This window comes from Panthera uncia, chromosome A2 (assembly GCF_023721935.1).
Source record: "Panthera uncia isolate 11264 chromosome A2, Puncia_PCG_1.0, whole genome shotgun sequence".
NCBI classification, from domain to species: domain Eukaryota; kingdom Metazoa; phylum Chordata; class Mammalia; order Carnivora; family Felidae; genus Panthera; species Panthera uncia.
Genome location: NC_064816.1, coordinates 133,336,249 through 133,362,459, shown reverse-complemented (window position 1 = coordinate 133,362,459; position 26,211 = coordinate 133,336,249). Strand labels below are relative to the sequence as shown.

Genomic DNA, 26,211 nt, shown 5'->3' with positions numbered 1-26,211 from the left:
ATATCATTGTCGAGTGGACAATGCTACTTTTGGTCTTATTGTTACGTGAAATAATGAATTTACTTATATCCTTACTCTTGTGGCACTTTTGGTTGAATTTTCTAGCTTGCAGAGGGTTGCCAGTTAGCAAATAAAAATGTACCTTGCAGAGTTAAGTTTGAATTTCAGATAAATGATGAATAATTTTTCAGTATATATATGCTTAATGTGGTATTTGTCCCATGCAATATTTGGGACATCCTTTGTCATGATTTGTTGTTTATCTGAAATTCTGATCTAACTGGACACCTTGTATTTTATTTGTCAACATTAAACTTGTTGCTAAGAGCAGTTTACCTGGTTCGGTGATGAAAGGCTTTCCTCGGGTCCTATTGGCTATGCTCTTTCAGAGGTAAAAATGTGAAATAGAGTGACGAGTTATACTTTGAGTATATATATTTGGAATTCAGGCTCATATTCTCTAGAACTGGTAAAAATGTCTAAAATACTTTTTTCTTGAGTCTTGTCAATGAAACCTTACCATGATTTGAAATATTATTTTAATGCAGATTAACTGTAGAAAGAGATCCTAAAGTCTCCATTTCTTTACTTACCACCTATTTGGGGCAATAGAAATCTACCACCTGAGTCTCAGTATTTCAGTATGTAGTTATGAAGAATTAATATACATTTTGAGAAGCACCATTCATGTCAGGTACATATTACTTCAAACATATTAACTCTCTTTCTTGTATTGATTGCTAAGAACTCTCTTAGGTGCACTTGTAAGAATATTATACTAAGAAGCAATAGAAACTCATTCATCCAAACAAGTACGGATGCTGCTTCTTCCCTCTGCACAAACCTGAGCAGAGTGAGTGCAGTAAGATGTGGACAAATGAGATGCTTTGTGGTGTGAGAACCTTGTACTGCATTACTGTATAGGTGAGTGGTTTTCTTCAATATACTTTTTAAAAATTTTAATGTTTATTTTTGAGACAGAGAGAGACAGACAGACAGACAGAATGTGAGCAGGGGAGGGACAGAGGGAGAAGGAGACACAGAATCCGAAGCAGACTGCAAGCTCTGAGCTGTCAGCATAGAGCCCAATGCGGGGCTTGAACCCACACATCCTGATATCATGACCTGAGCCAAAGTCGGACGCTTAACTGACTGAGCTACCCAGGCGCTGTTAAAATTCTTTTTAAATACTTGTTTTTTTGAGAGAGAGAGAGAGAGAGAGAGAGAGCGCGAGCACACGCGCGCGCGCACACACACACACACACACACACACACGCAGGGATGCACACAACTGGGAGAGGGGCAAAGAAAGAGGGAAACAGAGGATCTGAAGCAGGCTTTGTGCTGACAGCAGAGAGCCCAATGTGGGGCTCTAACTAATGCACCGTGAAATCATAACCTGGGCCGAAGTTGAAAGTCAGATGCTTAACAGACTGAGCCACCCAGCTGCCCCTAGCTGAGTTTTACTCCTGACTCTGAAACTGGCACATATTAGATTGTTCATAAATTATAGCTGTTGTTAGTACCTAAACTAAGAAGAATAATTTTGCCTTTCCTTGGAGGATAGAGACCCATCTCTTTTTTAGTATCTTCAGCATGTGGCACAGTGCATTCCACACACCCACAAGGTATACAATGAGCATAAATGGCCACGGAATTGGGTTCCTACCTCATGGGCAATGCATAGACCATACAATCTTTCTAATGGGTTATTCTGTATTCAAGTCGTCATGCCATTTTGATACTTTTTCTATCTTCCTTTTCGTGCGCAAAAGAAGTTATTCTCACAGAGAAAAATATAGAGCCCACAGAATGGCAGCTGTGATGTCAAGTCTTACCGTGCTCCTATAATCCTGATGAAGAAAATATTTGGAGAAGGAGGGAAGAGCCGCTGCCCTTAAGAAGCTGACGGCTGCCAGATGGGAGGACTGCTCATGCTGTGGACACTACAAAGCAGAACTTAAAGTTGAGGGATATAAGATAAAGGGAGGTGGGGTCAGGTTTAAACAGTCAGAACTGCCTAGTACCGCAATGCCTCAAAGGTATTGAGGACTCCTCTCCTGAAGTATTGACTCCCAGACTGATGGCCATTTACCAGGAATATTATAGCAGCTCTGTTTTCTACCTAACATGAAAAATGGGGATATTAACCCCAATTTATCAGCTCACAGATGAGGGATTTGGTCCAACGAAACCTGAAGAGACTCCTTTGCTGGTTTTCAGGCATCTGTAAATCACTAGTCGCAATGGTTTTCAAACTTGACTGCAGAGTAAAATTAACTTGGGAACTTTGAAAAGTCTAGATGCTTAGGCCACATCTGCAGAGATTCTGATTTAATTGGTATGGGGTAAGGCTTAAGCATTAAGGATTTTTTCAAAGCTCTCCAACTGATTCAAAGGTACAGCACTTTTGAGAATCACTGAACTAGCGTGCTCAAAAATTATGATTGTGGATTGTAGTTTGGAATTTGATTTAGCCTGAGGTGTAACACTAAGCAGCTTCCTTAACTTCTCTTGGTTCCATATTCCTTATTTATCAAAAGGAGGTGGGGTGTATATACTTCTAAGGCACTGTCCTCCAAAATTTTATTATTCTAGGGCCCTTAAAAGTTTATGAATTATGAAAAGGCAACCTTACTGCTTTCTCAAAATAGAGGGGGAGCTGTGTTCAGTGACATGGGAATTCTTTGCACTCTTTTTTGTTAGTTATAATGGCACTCATAGACGCCCCTCAACATGGGGATGGTTCTGCCTCTCACAGGAACGTGTGACACCAACAGTGTTCGGATGGCAAGATTCTCAGTAGTCCCCTGCTGAGGACTGGGGTCCATCCTAATTTGCACAGAAACTGCTAGAGGATAAAAAAATAGGTTTCTTTCCTCTTATCCACGATTCCAGGAGATACTTTATTGCCAGAGTAGAGTCATCTGATGGACTACTGCATGTTTTTCTTGGTCTTTTGTGTGGATGGCTATTTTGTGCTCTTTTGGGCTTGCTACCTTACATTTGGCTTAGTGACTTGCTTACCAAGAATTTTCCTGACCCTAACCTGGAACTCTCAGCTTCTCTTTTAGTCTTGGTTTTACTTCTACCCAAATGAGAGCGTGTGTCTCGTCACTCTGGTCATGCGGCTACTGACTCCAGACAGGAGATGATAGACACAGCACTGCAAACTTCTTCTTTTTCCCCTAAAGAAATTTAAGGAGGACTTCCATTATGAGGTTTTCCCCAAAGATGTTGCTTATGTTTCATGGAGTTTGTATTTGTTAGTCTAGTTTTATTTGCCACACAATGTGCACAAAAGTAATCATAGAAATGTGAACTATCATGGGGCACAAAACATCAACGTTTTATATGGAACTATGATTGAGTGATTTTTTTTTTTAAGTGTGAAACTTCTTACTTCCCAAAGGAAAGGTACTTTGGAAAGACAGTCTCCTATTATTACTTTAATACTTCCTGAATTTCTAGTTTAAAAACAAATTTAAAGACCCGTTACTCTGCACACAATTCAAGATAAATCACCCAGGGGCTCCTGGGTGGCTCCGTGGGTTAAGCATCCCACTTCAGCTCAGGTCATGATCTCACAGTCCATGGGTTCAAGCCCCGCATCCGGCTCTGTGCTGACAGCTCTGAGCCTGGATCCTGCTTCAGATTCTGTGTTTCCCTCTCTCTCTGCCCCTCCCCTGCTCATGCTCTGTTTCTCTCTGTCTCAAAAATAAATAAAAACATTAAAAAAGTAAATAAAAAATAAAACACCCAGTTAAAACTCAGACAATCTTATTGGGAGAAAATTTTGGAACCTTTGGGTTACTTGTGAAAGAGTTAAAAATGTTCTTTCTTTCTATTCTGGATATCAGATCCGGACACGTTTACTCTGGTGTTTACATAAATGCTGTCAGTGCACCATGGAAGTTGGAAAGAACTCTTTTTATTTTTGTCAATTTTATTTTTATTTTTTAAATTTTAAATCAGGAGGGCAACAAAGCAATAAAAAGGATCATAGGGCACCACGTTAGTGACAAATCACAGGAGGTGGTTCCAGAAAGGTTGTGAAAACTAGTTTCTCATTGCAGGAATTGGGTTGGGCCACTCCTTCGCCCCCCCTTCTCAAACACAAATATTTTCATATAATAAAAGCCTGTTTCCCTATGGTTATAACCCAGCCTCCCCTCCTCGGACACCACCATTTTAAAGGGGGTTACTGCGCGGACTTCCCCGCAGTGCATAGGTTTTCTCTCTTTCTGGGCCGCGTCTCATAGAGGTGAGGCGTCCCTTCGAGGGGCTCACGCCGGGTGAAGGGACAAGAAACACCCACTCGGATCCAACCCGGGCAGCCAGCGGCCGGAGCATGCGCTGAGAGTTTGTGCAGCTGGCCCTGGCTGCCGCCGCTGCCTCGTCCGGACTTGGCGAGGACTTGGGAGGGACAGAGGCGCTGGGAGGTGGCTTAACAGAGACTTTCCAGCAACTGCTGCCCAGGACTCTTTTTTTTTTTTTTTTTTTTTTCTTTTTCCCAGGAGGCGGCGACGGCGGCGGCGGGGGAGAGGAAGAGAAGGAAGCGTCTCCTCCTTGAGCCAATGCAGCCCTCTGGCTCTCCGGGAGGAGCGTCCCTGCCCCGATGAGCCCCCGCAGTGCGTCCGCGACCGTCCCCCGGCGGGAGTGGGGCGCGGAGCCCAGCGCCGACGGTGAGTGGCCGCACGTCTCCCGTCTCCCCAGCCGGCCGTCCCGCCAGCCCGCCGGCGGCTGTCCTCGGCGCTGTGTGCTAAACTACTTAGAGGCTGGCGGTGGGGCTCCCCCGCCGCCGGCGCTCCCCCCCCCCCGCCCCCACCGCGCCCTGCCGGGGGCGCGCGGACGCGGTGGCGGGGCGGGGGACCGCGCTCGGCTTTGTGCTGCTCCGGCGGCGCGGGGTCGCGGCCGCGGCCGGGGGAGGGGGCCGTGAGTGACTAACCCGGCGTCTGCACAGCTGCACCGGCCCTAATTCCCCCGCGCCCCTCCCCGCCCCCGCCCCCGGCTAATCCATCATTCCGGGCCGGAGCACCATTTCTCACGTTCTCCCCGAGAAACCCTAGTCGCGGGGCGGAATCCCAGCTCAGCGCCTCGCCCCCCCCCCCCAGTGCCCCCTGTTCACACTCGCGCGGCGGGGTGGGGTGGGGGGTGCGGAGAGCTGGGGGGCCCGGGAGCTGTCCTAATGCGGGGGACGCTCGCACCCGCGGCCTCGCCGGCGGCGCCGGTGACGTCTCCCAGGGGTAGTGCGGTTTCCAACCTTCGGGACGGTTCCGAGCTGAGCTGTCCCCCCCGGGGGGGGGGGGCGTGGACTGAGGGACGTTTTCCAGAGCGTCTCATCAGAATGCAGAGGACACCGCCGCGCGTCCCCCGAGAACGGGAGTTTACTGTGTGCCTTCATTCATCCGGGAGTCAATCTTTTCTCTTCTCAGCAGGTGTTATCTGAAGCCGGTTTGGAACTTTAGGGGAGTTGAGGTTACAGTTACAACTTTAACAAATGATTTTCGATGAAGCGATGTCTCAAATGACCTAGGCTTCGGGCCGGACTCGGGACCCAGCTGAGAGCTGCAGAGGAGGGGTGGGCTGCGGGGCGGGGGGGCGGGGGCGAGGAGCGCGGTGATGAGAAGTGCCCTGTTCTCCCCGCCCCCTGCAGACCGCAGCTACTTTGCCGGTGAGAGTAGGATGTGGTGAAAGGATGGGGCTTCTCCCATACGGGGCTCACAATGGCCAGAGAAGATTCCGTGAAGTGCCTGCGCTGCCTTCTCTATGCCCTCAATCTGCTCTTTTGGGTAAGTCGAACAGTTCCACTGCACCAACAGGTGGGGACGGCTGGACTCGGTCTCCTCCAGCCACACTTAATGCGCCAAAGGGCATGGCTAAACATTAATTAATTACAGAGGATCACACCCTCTATTTTTCAGAGAAGTCCATTTTGACCTTAAAATGCCTTTGATCTAGCTGAAGTGCCATTTGTAATTAGAAAAAAGAAATCGACGCCTGGATACTGGTGGCAGTAAAATTAGACTTGAAGTTAAGCTGGGGATATAAATAAATGCACGTGCTTGTGCTTGTAGATAAGAAAATTATGGCACACTACTTAGGGAACTGCTTGTTTTCAGGAATTTCAGATAACTGTCCAAGCCATAAATTGTTTCCTTACGTCATCCTAGCCTATAAAATCTGGTTGGCGTAAAGCAGTCTTACTATGTTTTCGTGAGAATTCATACATAGATAGCCTATCGAAAGACTGGGTAGATTTTTCTACCGGTAGAGATTCCATCCAGGCTGCAAAGGTGGTTTTCATGTAACTATTTCTAAGTTGGCAAAGTTTTAAGGAATTTTGTGTATGCTTTTGGAAAATCCCATAACCATTTAAGGAAATAAAATACATAAAATTTAACAAGCTCATGGAAATCTTTATGCTGTTTGAGCTAGTGACTTTCTATGCTTTGCGCCCAGGCATAAATTTTCATTAAGTGTTATTAATAAATCACATTATTATTTATAAAATTTATGAGGAAAATATAAAAATTAAAACTTTTAATGTTGCTTCAAGAAGTTGTCATCCTTAAGCAAGTAAATTTTTGCCAATTTTGTATTCTATTAATAACTTATATTCAAAATTTTCTGTTAAAATTTTAATGTGTGGTTTATTTATCTGGCCAACTGGCTGGCATTGACCAGCCTCCTTTCATAAGGCTAGTGCAAGTGGTCTCTAGAGGATGACATTTTGGTTTCAACTAGTCCCTATGGGTGGCTCCATTTTGAAGTGACAAATTAAGCCTTCCTTCCGTGAGTAATCTGAAAAGATATCTAAATTGGCAACTTTTTTTTTCTACATGAGAATTAGAAATCATTGCATAGTTAAATTCACCACTTGGAAATGTAAAATCACTAATTGATCTCATTGCAGATGTTAATTCTAAATATGTACGTTTTTTCAATGGATCATTAAATCACCTACTTAGCTATAAAGTTACTAAGGTTTTGAACTTTGTGGTTTTTTTTTTTTTTTAATGTGTGGTAATTATCACTTCAATTTACTGGTTTTTCACTTTTCTACTTTATGCTTTTTAATTATAGAATCATCATACTTTTATAACTAAAAAGGAATTTAAAGATGACTTGGTTGAACTTCCTTACTTTGTGAATGAGAAAACTAAGGGTAGGTTAGTGACTGGTCAGAGGTCAGATGGCCTGATGGTGACAGTTCCTGTAGCAGAACTCAGCTTTCTCGCTCCCAGAGAGTGCCTTTACGTGAATGATTACTGTGTTCTCAGTCTTGAAATTACTAGGACTTTTGTTGTTGTCCAAAGAACAATGATTTGGAAATTTTCTTAATAATCTGTATTATGTGGGAGGAAAGAAACCTCAATCATTGAACAAAAATATTGCTCTTCCGACTACTGAATTTGCTTCAAAAAACCTATTTCTTAAATTCCTCCAGGGCTCTTTCTAGCGCCCCAAAATGTAAAATGTCATGTCTTTGCTGTTATCCTGTACCTCAGCCTTCTCATTTTCTGTGGGTGTATTTTATTTATTTGTTGAGATCCCTTCCCCCTTTCTCCAGCCCTCTTCTTCTGCCAACTTCCCCTCCAACAAAATAATCCGTGTTAACCTCTGTATCTTTTAAAATTGTGTACAAAGATGTATTTACTCATACCTGTCCGCATATACCCATTCGTGTACATTTATATGTATATTCACAATATATTTTTGTTAAAATGGTTTTTTTCTCATGTGGGTTCAAGTGGCAGGAGTGGGATTGCTTTGTGGGAGGATATGTGATACAGACGACAACAAAAGAGCTAATCTTTATACAGTTCTTCTTCTGTTTGCCAGTCACATTTAGTGCTTCAGTCTCCTAGCCTGTGAAATAGGAATGATAGTTCCTCTTTTCTAGCGTTGTCCTGAGGATTAGAGTTAATGTACACAAGGGGTTTGAACAGTGGTGCCTAAATGTGCTATGTGGTGGCAGTAACAGTAGGTAGTAGTACTTGTGTTTGTTACCGCTGTTGCTACAGTAATGACGCTCAAGTAGATTATCAGGAGGTGGAGTGCTCACTCAAAGGAACCCCCGTGGTGGTAATAGCAGCAATTGTTATTCCTGGGATTAATACTGCTACCACTGCTACATTTCCTTGACCCAGAAATCCCGCCCGGGGAATTTGTTCCCTAGAAAGAAGAACACCGATACACCCCATTATATGCACACAAATATTTCTTGCCATCTTGTTGGTGTTAGGGCACTTTGAAATTTTTGTCGGTTTGAAAGGTTTAAAGTGTTATTTTACTGTTGCTTTGTTTTTTATTTCCTCTCTTCTCCAATGAGCATGAGCATCATTTTCTTTAGACACGTATATATTTCATATATGTTATTTCATTTTATAATTCATATTCAGTAAGTATGTCATATTTACCATTTACGTTTGTCTTATTGTTTGTCCATTGATTTCATTTATGCTGTTACTATACAACAGTTAAACAAATTTTTATAGGCTGTTTTGAATAAGAGTTTATATACTCTTTCTTCTGTTCTTTCTGTTCTTATGTACTCTTTCTTCTGTTCTTCTGTTCTTTCAAAGCACCTGCCTTTCTTGTTTTAGTCACGGTTTCTTTTTCCCAGTGGACTTTAAGCTTATTTGATATAATTAAAATTATCTGTTGGGATTTTTGTTGGAATTGTATGTGGTGTATATCAACTTTGGGAGAATCGGCATTATTCTTTCAGTGCTAAAACAATGTTTGCAGACCTTGTGTTTTCTTACTGAGTCAGATGTAGTTTTCAGCCTTGTGCTGGGCACATTCCTGGGCATTCTTGCACTACTGTCTCATCTAATTCTCACAACGGCCTTGGAAAATTGTTTGTTTCTTTTTTTTGGGTAGAGAGAGGTTGTTCAGAGAAGTTCAATAACTTGCTAGTGAGTGGCAGAACAGGGACTCAAAGTTCAAACTTCTTCTCCAAGTGTGATAGAAGTTGTAGGACTGGAAATGGGGGTGAATGTATTTGCAGTGGAGAGGTAAACACCCTCAGTAGGAAGGGATAAGCTACCCAACTCCTAACAAGTCCTCCAGAGCAGCATTTCTCACCTGCGTGTGCCTACGAATCCCACCCCCCCACACCGGCGTCTTGTTACAATACAGAGTCTGATTGAGTGTGGCAGGGGCTTCACGTATTGAGGAGCAAGGCTTTAGTCCTTGTGTTCAGCTCTCATTGAGATTAGAAGCAGAACAAACCAGTGTAGCGTATGAGCCCAACTTCTTACATCACACTTCACATCCTGAGTATGGAGAGGGGATTATTCTTGCCTCTAGTTTTGCAGGATTGAGAAACCTGCCCTCTTTACCTCTGGGCTCAAAGCTGAAGCCTTTTACTCCTCATTTTGCATTTTAAATAGTCCCCCCACGTCCCACCTTCCCTATTTCTACTATGTTGCTACCATCTTTCCTTCTGTATCCAGAAGGATTTTAGGGAAAAGAAAACTAAAATCTTAACTGAGGACGTATCGAATTTTGCTTTGCTGTTCTGAGAGTTGGAAATCAGAGTGCTTTGTGTGTGTGTGTTTTAAAGTACATCCTGAGTATTTTTCTAAATGTGAGGCAGAGATATGTCTAAGAGGAAACAATTCAAGATCACAAATGCACTGCTTCTCTCCCTTGCCATGGATCCAGTCACTTTGATGTGTCATCTGTTGAGTGGCCCTTCCACATTCTGAAGAAGCGCAATCCCGGTATAGCTGTAGGGGAGCTGGCACACAGATATTGGACCTTCTAGGTTTGTCATGAGTGTTGTGGGTTTGTAATGGGAGAGGTCACATGGGACACGGTGCACGTGGGTGAACTGCCCCAAGAGCTCTTTTGTAACCATGATTCACATTCTGGCCACAAAGGAGCAAGGAAATGAGCTATTTTCACTTCAGTTTTATCCCACTTTTACTATTTAAATGGCATATTATTTGAGTAAATGAAAGCTTTCCTCCATTTTAAAGACAACTTCTGTGGCTTTATGATATGAATGCTTGCCATTCATAGATGATAATTTTCTGCTATTACAACTATGGATAAATATGGTTGTCTTTGGAAGTTCTTGAAGTTGGAGAGCACTTAACATTTATCAAATTTGTTTGCTTATTATTTTCTAAAAATATAATTTCCCATCTGTAGTTTTTAAGCCCCATTCTCACTGGCAGATAAGAGCCATTGTTTTTCACCTACCATTACTAAAGATAGTAGCAACAGAGAGGAACTACTCTAGTGAACTAAGAAAAGAAACTTATAAAAGAAAACCTTAAAAGTGGACAGGGAATCCAGTTCATACTTTTGGGATATATGCAGGGCAAATGAAATAACAGAAGGTTAATGTCCTGTTTCTTTTTCCTTGGCCATATGTAGTGAACCTTAGGTGTTTGACCCGTGGCAGACCCTACAGAGATTCTTGGCAAGTAGACATTTGTATTCACATGGCATTTATGTAGTCATATAAAAATACAACTTTTTAAATTGTTACCCCTAACTTTATACTCTGAAAGTCCTTGAAGTTTTCTTTAATTCTAGTGACTAGGGGAGAGCTTTCCGACAAACGTTAGTTCTTTTTAAAAATAAATATTAAATAAGCTTTGGTCTCAGGGGCAAAGCTGGTACATGTTTTTCATACAGTGTGGCCCCAACTGAGCAAAGATGAGCCATCGCATGGTTCATAAGGACCACACTTTGGAGAGGGGTGTGGGGGATTTTTCGGGACATGTCCTTGTGGCAGAGCAGAATAGTACTGACCTTGGCCTGCCAGCCTCCAAATAATCAAGACTTGATTTAACTTCATGTTTCAGTAAATAACTATTTCAAACCTTTTTTTAAGACTAAGGCAATTAAAAAAAAAATTTAGTGTTTATTTATGTTTGAGAGAGAGAGAGAGAGAGAGACAGAGTGCAAGCAGGTGAGGGGCAGAGGGAAAGGAGACACAGAATCCGAAGCAGGCCCCAGGCTCCGAGCTGTCAGCACAGAGCCCAACGCGGAACTTGAACCCACAAACTGTGAGATCATGACCTGAGCTGAAGTTGGACACTTAACCCACCGGCTGAGCCACCCAGATGCCCCAAGACAAAGGGAATTTTAAAAGCACCTAGTTCAATTCTCCATTTTCAGGATAAACAAAGGTTCCAGAAGTTTGAATTACTTGTCCAAGTTCTCTGCAGAGATAGAACTGTAACTAAATTCCCCATCTCTCTCCTGCATTCTGCTCTTTGCTACCAGATTTGACATAAAAAGTAAAGTTAAGGTAGATGGTTTTAAACATCTGTCAGCCTTAAACTTCTGCAAGAGAGCCTTGAACCGCTCTCTTGTATGAGACTATAGATTATGGATGGCAGACAGTTGAAGGAATTAGTCTGTCTTATGACTAGGCCCTTATTATTTGGTGGAAACCAAAGGCACACATTTCATAATAAGTTTAAGGACTCTGCATACATGTAAAATTCTGATTGAGAAAACAACTTGATTCAATACTTATTTTTACATAATTAGATTTGAACAAACCCAGAATATATCTCCAGCAATAGCAAATTTCATATGTACAAGTATTTGTTGAGAGCTAGCATTTTCTAAATGTTTTTCAAGACAGAATGTGGCAAATGTCCTGCTAAGTAGTAGATCAAGCATATTTCTCTAGAGTAATATTTGGGTTATTTTCTAAGCATTTTCTTCAACTACAAATGATATTTTGCAATATTGGAGAAAATGTAAGGAGCTATATGCCTAGTTACATATGATAATTATAGTGCTCCTAGGAATTTAATCATAATGAATGACAGTTGAAGAATTATTTTATTTTTATTTGGAAACCTAGTGGAAAATGCTGTTTTTAGGAAGGGGTCCTGAATTGCTCGCACTATTTGTGCTTGTAGATTTAATAGCACGATTTGTATTGAGGTGACCTCATCTCCTTTTAGCTTTGTTCCTTGCTACAGCATGCACTCTATGTTGTTCACTGCTATGATTTTCTCAACCCCAGTGAGTAAAATCACTCTTTGAGAATGAAACTGTTTCCAGACATTTAATGCAGCTAGAAATAATGTCATAATAAAAAGCAGTTTTATTCTCAGAGTTGCTTGTTCGCCATAAGATAGGGCTTTGTATTGATATTATTTATTTTGACTAATGTTCTGGGCACAGCTGCAATGCTTGGGTAACTACTGTGCAAAAGAACAGTAGAGTCAAGTAGAAGCTTGTAGTTTAAAGGACGCTTGAGAACACTTAAACCAGCTTCTGACCTGATATATAAATCTTTGATCTTGTAATTCAGCAGGCATCTCTCTACTGGAAAACTTCCAGTGGTAGAAAGCTTGGTTCTTCTTGAAGCATCTCCTAATTTTGCTTAGCTCATCTAGCAAGTTGAAATTGCCTCCCTTTAGTTTAATCATTGTCGCATTCATTTCATCTAATATCTGTTGGGCCTCACTGTTGGGCCTGGTACTCTGCTGTGTGGTTGGGCTGTAGTCAGTGGTCTGTGGAATGAGATGGGTGGGTGAAAATAGGAAACAATAGATAATTGCTCTGTGAAGTCTGTCCCAGAGGGTAAGGAGGGAGTTGGGAGAACATCTTTATATGCTAGCTGTTTGAGCTGGTCTCAAAGGGTAAGGTTGAGTTGCTCTGCTGGGGAGGTTGGGAAGACTGGGGCAGGGTGCGTTGAGAGGGAACTTCATGGGCAAAGACATAGAGGCTTGGGGGGATCTGCATGGTGCATTGCTGGAGAAGTACAGGCAGCTTTTTGTATCTGAGTACAGAATGTGTGTGGGAAGGAGCAGGCAGAGAACGGATTGAAGAGATCCTTTAAAGGTGACTGAAGAGGGCCTCTGTGCCCTGCTGAAGCGTTTAAACTTGACTCTCCAGGAAAGAGTTGGGGGTAGTGGAAGCCAGAGCTGGGAAGGCCCCCCTCAGGGCAGCTGTGGGAGCTGTATAAGCAGAAGAACTCAATCTGTGTTTCCTAAAGCTAACTGAAGGATGAGTATGAGGTGGACTCTGTGAGCTGGAAAGTTCATTAGAAGACGATTGTAATTACCTGGCAAGAGAATGAGGCCCTGAGCTAGCCAGAAGTGGCAGGAAGGGGGGAGGAATTCACCAGCCGTGGTGCAGGAACTATCTGTAGGACTTGAAAATAATTAGATGGAGAACTGAGGAGGAGGGAGAGGTTCAGGCTGTCTGCCCAGTTGCCAGTTTATGTGATTGAAGCGTTGATTATACCATTTACTGAGATAGGAAACACAGTGGGAGGGACACGCAGGTTTCGAGAGGAATGGAAATGAGTACCTTCTCAGAGGTGTCAAAACTGGGAATGGCCATGCAATGCAATAGATAGCTATATCACAGAGCTTTCTTCCTTATCCGTGTGCCAGACCTTCAAATATCTGAAGATTCCATTTCTGAACTAATCTAGGCAGTTGCCTTTTCTCTTAAGCTGACTGAGAAAGATTAAGAGAAAGCCCTGAGGTCAAAAGTGACTTGAGATAGTAGTAGGTAATATATATAAGAATCCTAGTCTGTCTTTTCATTGCATAAATCCTCTGTGAAGTCGGTCTTATTTTCCTAACAGTTTGTGTGTGAGGAAATAGGCTTAGGAAAGATTCAGGGACACCCAAAGTCTTATAACTGAAAAGGAGCACAGGTGGAATTCAAACCAAAGCTTTTTGATTCAATGGCTTCTTATAGCCATTATGGCCAAGACTATATGCCTTAAATGGCCTCTGAGACCATGTGTTCTGGTCCCTGCTTGGCTTTCCATTCTTACCACATGCCAGTTTCCCTTCCTTGAACATGTCATGCAGCCTTCCATCCTGGGATCTTCGCTGTTCCTTCTGGCTGGAATGTACTTTCCAACTGCTCTTTCTGTAATGAACTTGTGTAATTCTCCTTCAGATCTCAGCTTTCTTAGACAAGTCCCTTTGACTCCACGGGATAGGTCAGGCACTACAAATAGGATTCTTATAGGAACCAGTATTATTCCTTCCCAGAATTTATTACAGTTTGCAGCTACACATTTATGTCTTTGATGGGTTGATTAAGGTGTGTTCTCTTAGTAAATTTCACCACAGAATAGAGATGATGGCTTTTCCTGCCCATCCACGTGTCTCTACCACATCACAAAGGACCTGGCCAAGAGCAGTTGATCAATATGTATTTTTGAATGGAAGAATTACTTCAAAACCCATGCATTTAACCAAATCTACCCTGTTAGAGATGTTTTGGAATATGCCACTTAAAAGATATACACATTTTTTGTTATAAATGGAAGAATGTGTATGATGACAACCACTGATGATACACTATACCAAAATGAAGAATCTGATAATTTATTGACACCTGTCTCAGAGCTTAGATACTGAAAATTGGCTAAACAAGCCAGTAAGAAATTCGAAGATGGGGAAACCAAGATCAGTTATTACTTTAAAGAATGATAAAGAGAGGAGAGAATTATTTGTAATTGCACAAGAATTTGATGTAAATAAACTATCACATTAATAGAATTTTCTGGCTCCCGTGAAACTTACAAGGTATTTAAAAGGCCACATACAAGTCAAGTAGAGGAAGAGCATGCAGCCTTAGATATAATCAAGTAGTCCATGGTGCCCTGCTAGCCCTGTGTGTTTTAATAGGTTCTATTATTATTTAGCTATGGAGAAGTCAAAAGATCAGATGACTAGCACTGAAAAGATAGTTTATTATACTTACAGATCCTGAGAGAGAGAGTACATGCCTCATCACGAGGGCCAAGGGGGAAGTACTGGGGTCCATCACAAGGCAGAGAGAAAGGGACTGGGCAAGTACTTTCATTGTGGCTACATCAAGAAGAAATGGGCAAGACAAAGTAAGTAGGGTCTGGATTGGCTACTTTAATTTCAGCAGCCTCTGGAGTATAGGGGCTGTCTCTGGTTGTCTGGCACCTGGACCTTGGCATGTTTATGGCAGGTGTAGAGTGGCCCAGAGTGAGAGAGAGAGCAATAAAAGAGGTGTTTGGGGTGTGGGGTCTGGAATGGTTGGTTTTTATTTGAAAATGACAAGTGTGAACCTGGGAGAAGACCTCTTCTCAAGGGTGGTGGAGGGCAGGAGGCCGAGGCAAGGTGGCTCAGGCACATTATCAGTTTGTTCCGACCAAGGTGTGTCTGGCTTGAACACGTAGAACAGATGTTAAAGCATCAAATTCACAGAAGCTAGAAGCATGATTAATAAACTGTGGCTGACCCATGGGGTAACTTTTATTAGTTTTTACTTTTACAGTCTTTTTATTCCTAACAGAAAAGAGGATAGTAATAACTAGCCTCATTCTTTGCTGAGCTGTGGTCCCAGGGTTCATAATCTGTTTTAGGCCATGACTCCTGAGACTCTATTCCCCAAAGGATATAGTTAAGACATTCAGACTTAGCCTGGCAAGTACAGACTGACCCCCATGTTATCCCTCCCTTTAAAAAAAAAGATCCCTGCATGCTGTGCAGGCTAGTCTCCTCACTGTGGAAATAGATACATTCATTTTTAAATGTTTATTTATTTTTGAGAGAGAGAGAGAGAGAGAGTGAGCGCACACATGTGCACACACACCAGTAAGGAAGGGGCAGAGAGAGAGAAGGAGACAGAGAATCTGAAGCAGCCTCTGGCTGGAACTCAAGAACCGTGAGATCATGACCTGAGCCTGTTGGATGCTGAACCCACTGAGCCACCCGGGTGCCCTGATATGGTCATTTCTAAATTTGGAAGGCAGTTGGTGACTAAGCCTTAAGTTCCAAAGACCAATGGCCTGAATTTGAATCTTGGTTCTGCCACTGAGAACCTGTAAGACCTTGAACAGATTACTTCATTTTTCTGTGCTTCATGGTACTCTTTATAGTCTGTAATTATCTGCTTTATCTGTTTATTCCTCGTGTCCCACAAGAAGCTTCACAAAGGCTGGGATCTCGCATCTCTTATTTATTGTGGGGTCTCTAAATCTAGCACAAATAGTATGAGGCAGATAGTAGGTGTTGAGTCAGTGTTCAGTCACTGAATGTATTCAGTCACTGAATGAAGAATGAGCAAATTCATTACCTGATTTTCCGAGCAGGCAGCCATACTTCCCTGTACCAGAGGTCATAGAGCTCTACATGTTCTGTTTGCCTTTGAGCCTTTATCCAGAAAGCATTTTTCATGACCACTGCTTGACTCAGTCAGTACAGACTCATTCCTGTCTTGTATATTCATTATTTAATGAATTTAAAGCTAAATCTATGATGTATAATGGTAATCGATGTTCACTAAGATGACAGAAATTATTAAAAATCAAATTAAGTTAATTTTCACTATATGGTGCTTAAGAACATAAGTAGAAGGCACACTTTAGAAAAAGAAATCCATCTAAATAGGAGAGGGTTAGGGGTTAACCTTCAACTTTTTGAAAAGTTGAAGACTTTTCCTAGGAAGACTCGTTTTGAACATGTTTTATATAGTTGCTTTAAAAAAAAACCTGTGGGCAATTTAAAATATAGACAAAAGTCGAAAACACAATATAAGTAATCCTTAATTACCTATTACCCAATTGTCAACATAATCTCCACTTCCCAACTAAATCCTATGCATTATGATTATTTATTTAACCATTCAGCATATATCTCTAAAAGATAAGGATCCTTTAAAAAATCTTCATACCACTGTCATATCTAAAACAATAATTTCTTAACATTTTCAAATATCCAGTCAGTGAAAATATCCCCAGCCATCTCATGAATGTCTCTCTGTGATTGTTTTGTTTGAATCAGGATCAGGTCAACATATTGCATTGGGTAATCCCTTAAATTTCTTTCAATTTATAATAGTTTCTCCTTCCTTCTTTTTTTCCACTTGGCCGGTTTTTTTTAATTGAAGAAATTGGATCATTTGTCCTGTGAAATTTCTCATATTCTCAATTTTGCTGATTGCATCCCCATGGTGGTGTTTAACAAATTTAAATCTAGTCCCTGTATTTCCTATAAACTGATAATTAGAGCTGGAGGCTGGGTTAGATTCAGGTTGACTTTTCGGTAAAAATACTTCAAAGTCATCTCTGTGCTTCCGATCGTATCACATTGGGGGACACATTGTCTTTTCTTTATGACACTAAAACTAAGCAGTGGGGTATGGCAGTTTTTTCTTCCACTTGATTTCTCCTTTCTAGAAGCTAGCCTTTCACGTGTCACAGTTTGCACTCCTAACTACATATTAGAACGTTTGTGGAACCTTACACATTTCTCGTGCCTCCGCCCCACTTTCAAGAATTTTTCCAGGGTGGTTCTGGGCTCAGTACTTTTTTTTTTTTTTTTTTTTAAGAGTCTTAAGTGATTTTGATGTACAGACAGGACTGAGAACTACTAACCTGATAATTTGGGCAGTTGCTGAGGATCTTTGCCTAGAGATCCATTATTTCAGTGAGGTTGTTAAATAGTGATACTCTATTATGCTTTCTGCATGTATTAGCAGAAATTCTTCTATAAGAACTTTCATGAAGTCTTCAGTTCTTTCCTTTGTACAGGAAAGGTAGGATAAATGTTTAATTCTTACCAGTTTTCTGAATAATGAGTATCCACCATCTTTACAAAGGTGACAGGTGAGTTTTAAGTATTATATGAATTCATAGATTTTAGCATGTGATATTTCAAAGCATTGCATTTATCATTATTATTATTATATTATTATTATTATTATTATTATTTTGGTGCTCAAATTGTTCGACTTTAGCTAATGGAAGCCCTTTCAAGTTAGCTCCTGTGACTTTCTTGGCAATATCGGTCATATGGATTTCATTGCTTCCTTGCTATTGCATATGACGTGTTTTAGGCTCATCTTGTACATCTGATAGTTTAGTCATTCAGTGGCCTCTTCATCCTGTGCAAATCCTGTCTTGAACCCAGAATCAGCCATGTAGGGAAAAAAGCATAATGGTTATGTAACAAAAAATCCTTAATTTTTAAAACTGTTAATCTTGCAGAGAATGTTGCATAAATCCTTGGTAACCAATTTGTTTTTTTTTTCTTTCCAGTTAATGTCCATCAGTGTGTTGGCAGTTTCTGCTTGGATGAGGGACTACCTAAATAATGTTCTGACGTTAACTGCAGAAACAAGGTAAGCTTTATAATTAATGATTGATTTCTTTCATCAGGTTTTCTTAGACCCTAGTTTCTAAGTAACTTTGCCCCTGTTTAGACGGTAGTACTCTTCCACAATCAATAACCTTTGTTACATCTTCTAGCATTCTCGTTAAGGTATGCCACTTGTCCCAGAGAAAACTTCTGGGTATGCTAATATCAGTTTGCTGTCCTCTGGAGAGTGGGTCAGCTGTGTCACATTTGCATGAAAAGGACAGCATAGCTATTTTTCTGTAGGAAAATCACTGCCAACATCTTCCTACCTTCATATCCCTCAGCTAAGGAAAACCAAACTCAGCATTGCCATTGTCTTCTCAAATTTCAAAAGGTTGATCCAGTAACATCACAAAAAGCAAGTTACTTAACCTCTCCCAGTCTCCATTTCTTCATCTCTGAATGGGGACTGTCGCGTATACCACTCTGAAATGTCAGAAGGATTAACTGAGATAGATTTTGTGAAGTCCTAAACAAAGTGGAGCTTAGTATACAGTAATGCCTAATTTTTTGTTGTTATTACTCTTACTAGTATGGTTCTAGTTAATGATTTTTTCATAGCAATAAAGTTTTCTACCAAAATCATCTTCCTTCCTCTTTCTTTTAATATAGATTAATTTCCTTTCACGTAGCAGTGTTTCACATTGGGGGGAAAGATTAGTTGCCGAGCAGAGAAAGTGCTGCATGTGGATTTCCAGATCAGAGAAGAGGAGGGAGATCCTTCTCAGTGGGGCCTGTGTGTTTTGCTCAGGCTAAAGCTTCAGAGCAAATAATAGATTGACTTCTTATTGGGGACCTCTTTTTTCTTTTTTTTTTTTTTTTTTAAGTAGGCTTCATGCCCACTATAGAACCCAGTGCAAGACTTGAACTCATTACCCTGAGATCAAGACCTGAGCTGAGATCAAGAGTCAGATGCTTAACTGGCTGAGCCAACCAAGTGCCCCTGGGGACCCCTATCTTATATTTTAAATGAGTGGAGGTAGAAGTGCTACCACTTGTATAAAAAACTAAACAAAACATAACAAAAATAAGACAAGCAAGCAAGTCAGTGGTAGTGCAGTGATTTTGAAAATAGCGATACAGTCATCAGCTTTGAGACATGATGATTTAAAGGATTATTAACACGAATCTCAGTTGTGTCTTGTACTATGTCTTGGGTGCATTTTGGTTCTATTTTATGTATAACGTGACATTATCGTTCTTCTTTCAGGGTAGAGGAGGCTGTCATCTTGACTTATTTTCCTGTGGTTCATCCAGTCATGATTGCTGTTTGCTGTTTCCTTATCATTGTGGGGATGTTAGGATACTGTGGAACAGTGAAAAGAAATCTGTTGCTTCTTGCATGGGTATGGTGTTTATATCTTCTCTTTATTATGGGTAAAAAGACCAACCAGGACTGCATTATTTTTTCATCAGTGTACAAGATTACGTGCTTAGGGAACCGTGATAGCAGTACTCTAATCTGTGGTAATTGTTCAACATCCTGTGAGAAAGGAAGCGTTCTTTCCATGGGGGATGACTTCAGCACAAGTATTTGTTGTCCTCAAATGATGAGGTATGGAAATTTGGATGCTATTTAATTATTTCTCTCAGGCTAGGTGTTGACATTTTCATTTGAAAGTACGAGATTTTTTCTTGTGTCATGAGCCTTATTACCACCCAAACAGGCTCCTTGGGACTAGAATGAAGAAGACATGACAAAACTTTGTTTCTCTCTCTCTTCCTTTTTTAAAAACAAACCTGTCAAAAAACCTATGTGGAAATGCAGGTGATGAAGTAGCAGACAGATATTAAAATCCCAGCACCGCCTTTACAGAGGTTAGTGGATAAAAATGAGTCTTCGTTTCCATAATCTTAGTGGCTTTTGTTTTGTTTTGTTTTGATTCTGAAAGAGTTGGACTAGGCGACTTCTCAAATTCCCTTCAGCACGCAAAATCTATGATTCTAAAATCTATGATTAGACTTTTAATTCAAAAAGTTAGTCAACTCTCTTTTAACATTAAAAATTTGAGTCAGTTTAAACTATAGCATACACACACACACACACACACACAGCTTTTTTTTGAAGCACGTTGCATGTATAAAATATTGCTTGTTAGTGGCACTAGGTAGTGAGGCTGCTAACATGTAATTGCAGACATCTCAGATTTTGGAAGAATTAATTCATTGGATATATGCCCTTCTTTGCAGTAGGATTCAGTATTAGCTGTGCATTGATTTCTTGTAGGGAACTTAAAAAAAAAAGTTTTAATGGTGTGTTGATACGCCAGATATCTGAGGAGAAAAAAGTCCTGATTTGTAGCATTTGAAGATCTCCATGGGTTGAATACTTGCAGCATCGTGGATTTCAGGCCACCAGAGTGGTGTCCCTGAATGCAGAGAGGGGAGAGATGAGCACAAGTGGCTGTCAGGAGCCACTCCCGCATGCCAGGGCTCGACCGGATCCCATCCCAAGCCAATTAAAACAGAATCTTAGTGCAAAACTGAACTAAAGCTTTGAATTTCACAGGAACAACCTGTGTTGATGTATTAGATAACTCTTGGCTTCATGGATTCTTCAGGTCCATGATTGGAAAAGAGAAAACGCTGCAGAAAATAAATTACACTCAGAGAAGGGAAACATGCCCATTACCTTACTTTTCTCCCCTTTCGTATATAGTGAGGAGAATGGTAGAAGGGTTTGGAATCTAACTTTGTCACTTAAGACATTTGGACAATAGTTTAAACATAAATTCAAGGACTTACTTTATATGAAACTCATAGCTTAAAGGACGGAGGAGGTATTTTGAACTTAAAAAAAAAAATCTCAGAATCCTTTTTTAAAACCACAATCTTAGAATGATGTCCCATTACACAACAATTTAAGAATGACTAGTCTTCCCCCTGTCTCCAACTTGTGTGACTCTGGGTGGTCCCTGGACTGTGTGTTTGGGGAGGGTGGGATAGCATATTTCATGGAACCTCAAAGACTTTTAGGAACCCATTTTGAAAACCATTTATGCATTCCATTAGGCTGTCTGAGTGCTCATAAAGCAAGTTGACAAAGAACCAAGTAATTTGGTCGCTACTTGAGGCAGGATGAGTCACAGAGAATTGTGATGAGAGGCTGGAAAGAACCTTATGATGCAAAGGTGACACGGAGGACTGGAATCATAATAATGACAAAGATGCTGATGTTAAAGTAGTTAACATTTCTCAGGTGCTTACAGATGTTGTAGAGGTTTACGTGAATTTTTTTTACATGAAGAGTTTTACATGAATTAATCAATGTCGTCCTCTCCACAATTCTAATGAAATGGATACTGTTATTTCTATAATATGGATGAGGAAATGAGGCACAGATTGGCTGATTTGTCTAGGTTTGCTAGTAAATGGAGAATCTGCTGTATTCAGACCATAGCTGTCCAGTACGACATATATGTGACAACTTCACTATATTACTCTGCTGCCTTTTCCTAAGTGCTTATAAATGTTTCTCACATTCTATAAAATACTTTCTCTATGATCTTTCACTTCTTCAACTTGACAACAATCGTCTAAGGTAGAGAATTATAAATGAGGTTCAGAGTCCAAAGTCACTCAACAATAATGGGTGTTGCTTTGATTCAAACCTCAATATTTCTGGCTGCCAAGCCCATTCTCATTGGGTCTTTACTGATGTCTCTAGTAGATGTGTCTCAACCTTTGAAGCCCGGCACATTTACCTTATTATAAATTTCCTTGTTTTATAACCAGCCCAAACTACCAGACTACAAACAGCTTGATAATATGAACTGTTCACTTTGCCTATAGCTTCAGTAAATGTTTATCAAATTGAATAATGGACAGGACATTAGAACAGCGCAAGTAGGAGCGGTCAGCACCTCAGAAGGAAGATGGGACCAGGAAGGCAATGAGGAGAGTGAGATTTTAAAGGAGGAGTCTGACCCACTAAACTGTAATGATGCTGGAATTGAATCAAAGCAGATCTTCATTTGGGGGCAGCAAATAAACTGCCATCCTCGCCACCTTATCTTTGGATGTTATTTGAACATTGGGGTTGATTCCAAGCAGGTTTATTGCTTAAACTTATATTGTGAAATTGTTAAAGCGCCGTATAAAATGATCATCTTTAAAAAACAATAATAAAATAAGATAAAATAAAGAAGGAGCCTATTAGATAGGATTCTACTACAAGGGGAATGGCTTCTTAAAGGAGGGGAGGGGTACTAATGCAAAATAGGACAGGATGTTAGTTCTTTGGCAAATATTTGCAAGGCAACTCTCATGTTTTCTTCCTTTGTGCCCTTTAGCTTTTTATCCTAATTAGTATTTAAAGAAGTTGAACGCATTCAACCCAACTCATTCATTTCCCTGTATTCAAAATCTTGTTTCACTTTTAAGAACTGTAAATGAGATTAGTAGGAAGATGCTTTTTGTTTTTATTTATTTATTATTTATTTATTTTAAGACAACCAGTATCTCTGAGAGCTGCCATATCTTTTGAATGATTATCAAAAGAGAAACAAAAAAACAAAAACCAAAAAGAGCTGGCAACTGGGCTACGGTGCTGTTAAGCAAAAGTCAGAATGCCATTACTTATCAGACTGATCAAGAAAAAACGGGAGACTCTCAAAACAGGTCTTTATAACCAACCTGCCCTCTCCTTACACCACCCCCCTAAAATACCAACAACTGGGCAGGCTAAGAGGCCACCCATAGGAAAACATTTCTGGTGAACTTTGGTCATGAATTTCACCCTTCTATTGAGTTATAGATACGAGTTGTTAAAATACCCTAATTTAGGGTTCCTGTATAAAGTGTAGGATAGCTAAGTAAATTTGGATTTCAGATAAGCAACAAATAATATTTTAGTATAAGTATGTCCCATGCAATATTTGGGATATACATCCACAAAGCATTATTCATTGTTTATCTGGAACTCAGATTTAAATGGGCATCCTGTAATTTCATTTGCTAAATCTGGCAACCCTACTCTAACTAGATTTGTTCTTAATACATGTGAGATTGTCATAGAACAGAAACTTTTATATCTTTGTAAGAATATATTTTGTATATTTATAAAAATAAATTCTAATTATGTTAGGAAAACAAACCAAAAACGACTAGGAAAATAAACTTGCATATGCCATGACTTTCAAAGTGATTTTAGTAACAGAAATTCCTTCTCGTTTTTAAAGAGAAATTGCAGCTACATGGAAATCGGTTTTAAGCCTTAGATGGGTACTCCCAAGGCTTTTAGTTGTAGACTAAATGAAATTCATTTGTTATTGCAATTTTTTTTTAATTTTTTTTTTTAACGTTTATTTATTTTTGAGACAGAGAGAGACAGAGCATGAACAGGGGAGGAGCAGAGAGAGAGGGAGACACAGAATCTGAAACAGGCTCCAGGCTCTGAGCTGTCAGCACAGAGCCCGACGCGGGGCTCGAACTCACGGACCGTGAGATCATGACCTGAGCCGAAGTCGGATGCTTAACCGACCAAGCCACCCAGGCGCCCCTGTTATTGCAATTCTACCTTGCTATTAACACAGGCATTAGGAAAGCTGTGCCCGCTCAGGGGAATGTAAACAGATTGAGCGGACATGTTTACAGTATCGACAACAGCTGAATGTCACCATCAGGAGATCGTCACTTGTCAGAGCATGATGCTAATATACATCCAACCACCAGCAAATCACAAGTAGTCAGGCACTGGTCAGAACTGAAGTTGGATGCACCTAACAAGTTCAAGACCAAGTACCTTGTGTTTCAAATGGAAGGTTTTTTTTTTTTTTTTTTTTTCCATTTTTATTACTCCAGAGACTTTGCATAAAGCTAGTGATTATATGGAAGCGCTTGTAAAGCTTTCTTAAAATATACAGTGATTGAACCGGATTTTTAATGATGCTCTTAATGGAAATCAAGTAAATTTCAATGGCCACAAGGACATTAACCATCCTTGAGTATTTTGTTGGTTGAAATCATAATGCAAAACCAGAATATCTTAAATGGTAATTTTCTACAGACTCTCTGTTTAAGGCCTGCTTTCAAGCAGTTATAAATTTTATAATTATATAGCTAGTCATAAGCCATTAAGTTAAAATTAAACTATTGAGTTAAATATCTTTATTATTTTCTGTTTATGATTTTGGTTGGTAGCCTAGCATCTATGTTTCTCAATTAAGGTCCATCATATTATTGACCACGTATTCAGCATCTGCCCAGTGTTGTACTTTGTTTCCTCAGAAAATACAGCAAATTTTTGTGGTTTGATTTATTGTACAGATGAGGGAAGGAAGGGTGCCCAAAGATTCAGGGCTGCTAGTTGCCATCATTAGCCTTCAAATAGAGTCCTTGCTCAAGCCCATGCCGGGTTCACTAACTACACCACACTACTGTTAAAATACATTAATAAATTATTGGCATTATTTCTCTAAGACTTAAATGTGCTTCATTTATAATTCCAAGGCATTCAGTGGTCATTTAGCCTTTAAAAATATACTCTTTTAATATCCTTATCATAAAAGTTCTACCATAGTTCCCTCTTCTTTTATCACAGAATCCAGCCATTTATCCTTTCCTCTTTCCTCCTTTCCTTCCCACTCCCTGTTTCTTTCCTTTTTCCCTCTTTAGACAGATGTCCTTTGGCCAGCATGTGGTAGACACTTGAGATACAAAGATGAAAGGGGGGAATAGAAAGAAAATAACAAAATTTAATACAATATTAAAGTTAGAAGTAAATAAGTGTGGGAACACAGAATAAGGAGCGACTGGAGACTTATGACCGGTTTCGAAGGAGGGTCTTTATTTGAGCTATTGAAAAGATATTGAATGCATCAGAGTTTTCTGGTGGAGAAGGGGAGGGAGGGGCTCTAGAACAACATGAAAAGTGTGCAAAGACACAGAGGAGTAACTTAGAAATTTTGTGTGGCTGTAGTGTCACTGCACTGAGAAAAACACCTGAAGTAGCCCAGTTGTGAAGGTCTTTGTAGGAGAGAGTCTGATGTTGTCCCTTGGGCTATGAAGAGCCAGTGGATTTTTCTAGTACTTAGGGTTGGAGGCATTGGGAAGCCCCGTTAGTGATCACACAGTAGTCTTCAAAGCCATGGCTGGGGTCAGAACTAAGACTTTGGGGATGGAAGGTAGATGAATTCAGTAGACCTTGCTGAAGTGGAATTATGAATAAAGAATTGTACATGACCGTACAATTTGTATTACTTGACATCAGGAAGTAGGTATTATTCTACACTGATGCACTTTTCATATGATCAAAACACATCTCTGCAATACAGGCATATTATTGTGACCTTTCAACTAGAACTCTTTAAAAGCTATAGTTTTCAAACTTAGTTGTTAAACTCACAAAGGGTCTCAGGTCTTTGGAGGAAACTGAAGATGATGTAGGCATTTCTGGATTCAGAGGCTCTCAGTTTGCACAACTTGCTTTTGTATGCACAAAAGCCCAGCACAGAGTTCCGTGACCTCTTCTGTTCCTTAAGTCATGTTGGTTTGACTACCTCTGATTATGCCCCAGAAAAGCACATAAGCAGATGTCTTTAAAAGTAAATGTGTCCAAGACAGGGGCTTGGGACAATTGTGTGATATTCATGCCCTTAGTGTTGGGTCTTTGTGACGGGATTTTGAGTGCTCATTGGACTTTCTGCTTACTTTGGGGTTTGAAGTGCGAATAGTTTTTATATTTCTGACCTTTGCATAATTTAGGTGTACTCTATCATAGTAAACATTTTAAGCTTTATTGTGTGTTGTTTCTTAATATATACGATGAGATAGCTTTGACTAAATATAAGCCATGTAAATCTATATCCATTAATTTGGTGAACGTCTTTAGTCTGCGTAGCATTTAAAGCCAGGTATTTCTCTGCCAGCATGTTCCATTGAAAGGTTCGTTCCAGCTGTGAATGCTGGTTACCGGTTCAGCAAATGCTCCCTTGAGGTCAGTTCAGCAATTGTGCTGTGGTTTTGCTTTGTCCTCTGCTTCCACATTGCCAGTCTGTTGGCTTCCTTTGGCAAATGTAAAACAGTAGGCATTTATGTAAAATCATATAGCTGTAAGACTGACTCAGGAATCAGTGTC

At 40.4% G+C, this 26,211-nt stretch overlaps 1 protein-coding gene across 1 annotated transcript in view; it reads left to right on the top strand.

Moving 5' to 3' along the window:
- Positions 1-4,059: 4,059 nt before the first annotated feature.
- TSPAN12 (tetraspanin 12) overlaps positions 4,060-26,211 on the top strand; it is a 71,129-nt gene continuing 48,977 nt past the window's right edge. Inside the window, exons 1-5 of the mRNA XM_049641737.1 lie at positions 4,060-4,264; positions 4,518-4,685; positions 5,657-5,792; positions 18,035-18,117; positions 19,345-19,480. Coding sequence (XP_049497694.1) covers positions 5,727-5,792; positions 18,035-18,117; positions 19,345-19,480 — 285 coding nt within the window. The 5' untranslated portion in view covers positions 4,060-4,264; positions 4,518-4,685; positions 5,657-5,726. The remainder of the gene's footprint in view (positions 4,265-4,517; positions 4,686-5,656; positions 5,793-18,034; positions 18,118-19,344; positions 19,481-26,211) is intronic.